General features: G+C 49.8%; 1 protein-coding gene across 1 annotated transcript; it reads right to left on the reverse strand.

The window, feature by feature from the left end:
• Positions 1-1,817: 1,817 nt before the first annotated feature.
• SLC35E1 (solute carrier family 35 member E1) lies at positions 1,818-7,291 on the reverse strand. Its single transcript, XM_040086861.2, has 6 exons — positions 6,869-7,291; positions 6,124-6,194; positions 5,644-5,781; positions 4,916-5,041; positions 4,239-4,484; positions 1,818-3,623 (listed from the first exon to the last, which is right to left on the reverse strand). The coding sequence occupies exons 1-6, from the start codon at positions 7,266-7,268 to the stop codon at positions 3,387-3,389; spliced, it is 1,218 nt and encodes a 405-aa protein (XP_039942795.1). The 5' UTR covers positions 7,269-7,291; the 3' UTR covers positions 1,818-3,386.
• Between the last annotated feature and the right edge of the window lie 88 nt (positions 7,292-7,379).

Genomic DNA, 7,379 nt, shown 5'->3' on the forward strand with positions numbered 1-7,379 from the left:
AAGCATTTTACCAGATGATGAAGATACTCTTACCACCACTGGGTCCTAAAATTGAACCTGCAGGGGGAATATTTTTAAGCTCTCTTGAAAGAGCACCAAATACTCTGGAACTACCAGCAGAACACCCATGTGGAGTGGGGAGAGGTTGGGTTTCTTATTACCACAACTACCCAGGATCGCTTGGGGAAGAATTTTTTCAATGCTGTGATGTATTTATGTGTAAAAAACGCATAGTGGAAATCAAAATAATCTCAAGGGAATCCAGTGCTTGTGTTCTAACCTTGGTTACAGCATTCGTGTGTGAGGCATCACCCACAGCAAAACATCCACCCAGCTCCTCACCAGTGACCATTTTGACACTCCCAGAGCTTCCTGCAAGGAATAAACCCAAACCAACCCCCTTGGCTTTGATTTAATAACAGGGTCGTTGTACACAGTTGTGCAGATTTTGCCCTCTTTATTCCAGTGTTTCTGTACTTTCTACAGACAGAGTCAAACACGCCACTCATTTACAAACCGGCTTAAAGCAAACGTCTCGCTCGGCCAAACAAAAGCCTTGCAGAGGTCCAAGGTTAAAATGTTTATGACAGCAGTGTCAGGAAGTTCTTTTCCCTGAATGTGGGCAATATTGCTGAAGGACTGGGATTTGGGATCCAGCGAAGCCGCGCCGTGTAACCGACTCACCCGACCGTTCTAATTCCACCTTGTGCCGCACCCAACCATCCCTGCTGCCCACAGCCCTGGGCTGCAGCTGCAGGAACGCTCCAGGGAAAAGATCCACTCCCTAGGCCCTAAATGAACCCATTATCCTCATGGGACATCCTCATCCTGGGCCAGTCCCTGCAAGCACAGGAGATTTGTTTCAAGAGACAACCACGGGCCCAGACTGGAATTTGGGACGGTTCTGAACAGGAAACCCTCACCAGCTGCCAAGACCACAGAAAAAACTGAGCTTAAAACCTGCCATGGTAAGTGTGCAGGGCAAGCTTACCCCAAAAACACTTGCCAGAAAAGGTTTGGTTATGTTCTTTAAAAGGAAACCAATCTGAGCATATTTAATGAAGCCTGTGATCTGGTTTTTATTTACTCCCCACAGCCGCTGAGGTTGTAGGAACATGGCACAGCAGAGGATGGACAGATGAACTCAGAGTATCCCTGGACTTCCCTGGGGCTTGCACTGCCACTCATTTCTGGTATTTTACCCCCTGTGATGTAGAGAAGAATCATCTCCATTTTCCAAAAGGGAAACTGAGGCACAAAGACCACAATTCAGCATTTGCAGGAATTTACCAGGTCACAGCCAGCTCCCTTTGAAAGCAGCTGGAGAACTTCAGCCCCTCTTGAAACTCTCAGCCTGAATCTCTCATCCTCAAATCGGTCTCTTGCAGAGGCAGCACCTAATCCAAACCCAGAGTCCACCAAATCCTTGTTACTTGTAGGTAAAAGCATTGAAATGCTGGCAAGTGAACCCTAGAAATACACATTTGGCACTTTCCCCGTGTCAAAAAGAAATAATTATACATACATTAATACTGGAACAGGCAAAAGAGATTTCATCTGAAGGAAAGATTTCCTCATTACCTTGTTCACCCGGGTTAGGGACAGATTTTATTCAGATTTTCTACCAAAAGCCCAAATTCTCAGCTAGCACGAACAGACTGAAGTCCAGTCAAGGCAAGTTCTGCTCACACACAGCAGCAGCTGCATCTTTAACCCATCTCTGAAGTCTCAGAAGGACCATTTCCTCTTTTGGACTCTGGTGGAAGGCTGTTCATGTAACCACCACGCCAGCAGCCAAAAGAATAAGATCAGCTTGATTTTGCACTTAAAAATAAACTCTTTATTATCCAGAAAGGAGCCAAATCATCATCTCACAGCATGGAAATGGTCATTTGTAAAGCAATAAATAGGAGGAGTGTTCTGTGCCACTCCCTGAATGTTGTCACTGGGGTCTGGTACCTCTCTGGTTAAAAGCATAAAACTTATGCTATCAAAGTCTCACTGTACAACAGTCTGGGAAGGAACGAAGGCCCCCAAAATCTTTCGCTAAAGCAACGACAGAAAAAAAAATCTGATTCCATGAAACCCAAGTTCCAAGCTGGGTTTCACTTCATTCCAAGGAATTTCATTCAAAGGACTGAAAGCCAGGTTTCATCCCTTCCATGCACAAATGCAGTACCTGACACACACAGTCACCTTGTCTAGGATTTATACTGAATCAGCTCTGAACCAAATTATCTATTCACTGCTGATCCAAACAGTTTTTCTTTCATTTCCTATTCGAGCCAGGGGAGTTGCAGGAACAGCACAGGATACAAAACTTAATTTCTTCCAGCAGGAAGTGGAAGTCAGGCTAAATCCACACAGCTATTCCAACAGCAGTAATTAAGAAATTTTAAAAACCCCAACAATTAGGGGCTAAAAAGATTTAAGAAACAATTAATAATGACGATAGTTCAAATCAATGCATTCAAAAGATATGAATCATATAAGAGAGCATAACTTATGCATAAAACTGAGAACAAAACACCTTTCACCTTTCAATTTCTAAAGCAACAAAACAGTTTTGAAAGAACAGGTGTGAAGGAAGTAAAAAAATAAAATCATATTATTCCAAACACTTTTATTTGTGAAGGAGTTTCCTGCATGGCCAAGGGATAGCAATGTCTGGAGTTACAGGACTACATGATTCAGAAAACAATGGTGATTTTTAAGTTGGGCTTGGTAGTTCTCTGCCATGACCAATGATTTGGAGAACTGTGTTTTTCCGTGCCTGAAGCAGTTCTGGGAGAGATCAATCCTTCCCCTGCCTGCTCCTCCAGAAACACTTCTGGTTTGTCATCCAGGACTGACGGCAGAGGCACAAGAGTTGTGCACATCCACAAGAAGTTCCACAGATGCTGGAGATGAACTCGAGTTTACCTGCCTGCAGCTGATGCACCTCAGTCAATCCTCCTCAGACAAATCCTGATAAGCACAAGTACCCCTTGCTTTCACTTCCTTCTGAAAGCTTCATTAAAAATATCACTGAACCGTTATTAGAGAACGAATGAAAGGTGTCATTACCAGCATGGAAACAAGATACTGGCCAGAATTCAGCTGCCAAGAGAACAACGAGCTGGCAGACTCTGAAAGGAGCAGTGACACCTGCACCTCACCAGAACCTGCTCCGTGGGTTTGGTTCCAGTGTCAGGTCTGGCTGTTCCAGGTTTAAAGCTCTGCCCAGCAGCAGCTGCAGGTCCTGCACCGCTCCCCTGCACGAGCACCCGCCCTGCTGCCAAACCTGCACACCTCAATGGCTTTGTGACATTCGTGGATGTACTAAAAGGTCTCTGATAATGCTGGGGACACTTTGATTTCACAGTCTGTACCTGTCTGCCAGGATGCTAAATATCAAACCGATTGAGGTTGTAGGATGTTGGATAGTTCTGCCTGTTGTACTGGAAGTGGTCTGTGAGGACGTTGCTGCGGCCGTACTGGAAGTCTCCGTGCTGGCCAAAGGCCGTGAGTCCGTTTTGGGACTTTTCCGGAGGATTTCGGTGCCGTTCCAAGTTCACCAGGTCTCCAGTGGTCACTGGGAGCAGCTGCTGCTTCTTTGCCTCTTGGTTTGCGTCGTATTTTGTCTGGGGAAGGAAGAAAGGAAGTTTTTCACAGAATCATTTAGGCTGGGGAAGTCTGAGATCATCGAGTCCAACCTGTGCCTTGTCCCCAGCCCAGAGCCCCGAGAGCCACATCCAGCCCTTCCTCGGACACCTCCAGGGATGGGGACTCCAAAGCTCCCTGGGCAGCCCCTGCCAAAGCCTGACCACCCTTCAGTGAAGGGAGGATTTTCTGAGGTAACACCTAAGACACCACCTAGACGTATTCACATACCCAGAAAAAAGCAGCAGACAGCTCTACAGCCACATCACTTTTTTTGTTAAAGAGTCTTAAAACACCAGCGGCCTCTAATAAAAACCTCACTCCTCTCACACACCAAACAAACAAGCTGCTCTTCTGCTCAAGAGATTTTGAGTTACTTCCCCATCTTCCCCTTTCAAGAGAAGCTTAAGATCAAAATTCCATTTTGTGAGAGGCCCAGCAGCTGGTGTGACCCAAGTCCTTCACCTGAGCCACGCTCATCCCTCTGTGCTGTCTATTTTCACTCAAGTAGCTCTTAACTTGTACAAAAAAGGATTCAAAGCGACTGCACGGCTGCAGCTGCGCTTCCTGGATGAATAAACAAAGAACTGCCTTGCCTTGTTGTACAAGAAGACCCCGAGGATGGCTGTCATCATGCCCAGGACGTTGGTGCTGGTGACGGGGTTGCGCAGCATGATCAGGGACACGGTGATCACCATGATCCTCTTGGTGGCGTTGGCCACGGAGTAGCTCAGGGGGCTGATCAGGTTGAGGATACTGAAGGCAATGACGTTCTGGGCAAAGTTACAGAATCCACTGATGATAAGCAGCATCAAGGTCCAGGACCAATGAGACATCGTGCTCTGTGGCAAAGCAAACAGCAGGAGAAAAAAAATTATCTCGGGTTTCAGGTAACAACACAAACACAGCCTGAGGCACTTCTTTGAAGGGAGGAATGTCTGCACTGAGCTCTAAAGAGGCCCCCGAGCACTTTGCTTTATGCAACTTCCAGCTCTGAGAAACCAGAGGAGAACTTTTGCTCCTGTCTCCAGCTCCCAGCTCCTGAAATTTCTGCTGTCCCATAAACTGCCTCTGCTAACCCTGACAGGAATTCTCACAATAAACACTTTGTTAACTCATGTGAAACAATTTGCAGGTGTCTCCCAACGCCTCCTTCCACACTGAAACACTTCAGGGCGCTTTTCTGGTTGTGTGCTGGAGTTTTTTTTTGTTTTTTTTTTTTTTTGCCCTTTTCTTTCATAATAGCCAACTGTTCTCCAAGCGCAGCACGTACCAAGTCATTCTCTACCAAGAAGGAAGAAAGATCCACCAGGACCCACGTTGGGATCATGAAGAACACGGCGTGGCACCCCAGGATGTTCAGCAACCGCAGATGATGAATTCGGGAATCTCTCAACACCTGACAAGAGCCACGATTGAACAGCAGTCAGGGACAGAAGCTGCTTTATGGGACAGGAAAGCTAAGAAAATAAATTAAATACTCTCACAGTAAGAAAAACTGATGTCTCTTTGAAAAACAACCGTTTTCTGAGTGGTGGCTCTTAGCATCGACAACAGATTAATATTAAAATTAATATTAATATTAAAAGCTCTACAAAACAGAAACCATTTTGTAAATAAAGAGCGCCAAACCACACTCTTCAATTTTGCTTCTGTGGTTTCAAGTAGCGCCTGGTGTTGACAGTGACTTGTTCAGCAAGTCAGAGGAAGGATTTGATATAATAAGATACATTAAAAGCTTTCAATGAACTGTGGAATTTAAGCACTGTTGAACTGCCATCAGAAAAAAAAAAAAAACCATGTTGAGGAGTAAAGAAAGGGCTCAGGATAAACTCAGTGTGACAGCTTCAACAGGTAGGAAGAGCTGCAGGGAACACACGCACAAAATAACAACCATCCCTCTGCAAAGCCAACTAAAAAAATACATTTATGTAATGAAAATTACAGCCCGTCCTGCTGAAGGGTGACAGCAGTGAGCAGCGCTGTGAACACCGCTGGTACCTTCTTCGAGAAGATGTTCTGAAGTGAAAAGCAGAGAGTAGCAGCAAGTGCACTGATGAGTCCCCACATGTCAAAGGACAGCTCTGTGACCGTGGCCAGCAGGACCCCGGTGATGATGGGGATCAGAGACAGGTACACCTGCAGCAGGGACAGAGGGGTAAATTGCATCTGCTAAGAGTCTTCCGTCGAGTTTACACATCCTGCTGATTTGGGGATCAACCATTTCACTGCTGGAGTTCAAGGAAATTTAAGTCACTGCAGTAGGCACTGACAACTCCAGTGCATCAGACAGCATTGCCCTGGTCATTGTTTAGGTGTGTTTTACACTCACAATAAAAGGAAAAGGGATTTTTAAAATCTGCATAATCTAATTCCAGACACAAAATCCACCCAAAGCCTGAGCTCTGCTGCCCCCAGCCAGCACAGAGCACCGACCCCAAGCACCGCCAAGAAAAGAAACCTCAGCAAACCTGTCCGCACCTTCGTCGTCTGCTTTTCCTTCATGATGATCCGTGACAGCAGAACCACCCAGATCGGCATCGTGGCTTTCACTGGGGACGGGAGGAAAACGTCGCTGGGGACCCGAGGCTTGGGACAACTCCATCAACCACCACGAGCAGAGGGATGGAGCAGGGGCTCGGCCCAGGACGGGTTCTCCCTCCCTGCCACCGTCCTGGACACTTGGACAAACTGGACCTTGGTGCTCTGGGACACCCAGAGGGCACACACCGGGGCACTGCCCACGGATTTGGTGCCAGCACACACTGGGGATGGGGACACTGCTCTGGGCACCTGCACGAGCACACGGTGGGTACTGGGACACCTCACTGGATACCCTCAGCAGACAGCGGGTACTGGGACACCTCACTGGATACCCTCAGCACACGGTGGGTACTGGGACACGTCACTGGATACCTGTACGAGCACTGGGACACTGCACTGGATACCCTCAGCACACAGTGGGTACTGGGACACGTCACTGGATACCCACAGCGCACGGTGGGTACTGGGACACGTCACTGGATACCTGTATGAGCACTGGGACACTGCACTGGATACCCACAGCACACGGTGGGTACTGGGACACTACACCTGGTGCCCATACGAGCACACACCGCGCTTCAGATCACCCCACCGAGCACGAACCCAAGCTGGCCCCCGGGACATCCCCCCTGGCACCTCCTTACGAGCACAGCCGGCGCCGGAGCACCCCCGCAGCCCTCACCTGTGTGCGCGTAGGACACGGGGACCCTCCAGAGCGAGACGTGCGCGGACACGGAGGCGAAGTACTTGCCGAAGGCGAGCGGGAGGATGTAGCGGGGGTAGGCGCGGGGCGGCAGCTGCGCGGGGCCGGCGGGGGGGACGCGCCAGGCGCGGAGCAGCGGCGGCAGGAGCCCGCACAGCCCCAGGATGTGGAACAGCGAGACGGTGACGGGCCGCGGGAAGCCGCCCAGCAGCAGCTTGTTGACCACGTTGCCGCCGGCGCTCAGCCCGTACCAGGCGAGGCACAGCGCCGACACCCGCGCCCCTTCCCGCAGCGCCGGCCCGCGCCCGCCCCGCGCCGCGCCCGCTCCGGCCCCGGGCCCGGCCCCGGCACCGCCCGGAGCCGCCAGCGGCGCCGCCATCGCTCCGCAGCCGCCGCCGAACGTCAGCGCGGCCGCCAGCGCGTCGCTTCCTGGGGCGGGGCGGGCGCGGCGCCCCGGTGCGATCGGAGCGTCACTTCCTCCGGCCCGGCC

The sequence above is a fragment of the Hirundo rustica genome, chromosome 26 (genome assembly GCF_015227805.2).
Source record: "Hirundo rustica isolate bHirRus1 chromosome 26, bHirRus1.pri.v3, whole genome shotgun sequence".
NCBI lineage: Eukaryota > Metazoa > Chordata > Aves > Passeriformes > Hirundinidae > Hirundo > Hirundo rustica.

What these genes read in the sequence shown, in the direction of transcription:
- SLC35E1 (XM_040086861.2), bottom strand. Translation starts at nt 7,268, where the DNA reads ATGGCGGCGCCGCTGGCGGCTCCGGGCGGTGCCGGGGCCGGGCCCGGG. An exon ending in AGGAAAAGCAGACGACGAAG is followed by an intron (nt 5,782 to 6,123) that starts GTGCGGACAGGT and finishes TCCCTGCTGCAG; the next exon opens with GTGTACCTGTCTCTGATCCC. An exon ending in AGAACATCTTCTCGAAGAAG is followed by an intron (nt 5,042 to 5,643) that starts GTACCAGCGGTG and finishes GGCTCTTGTCAG; the next exon opens with GTGTTGAGAGATTCCCGAAT.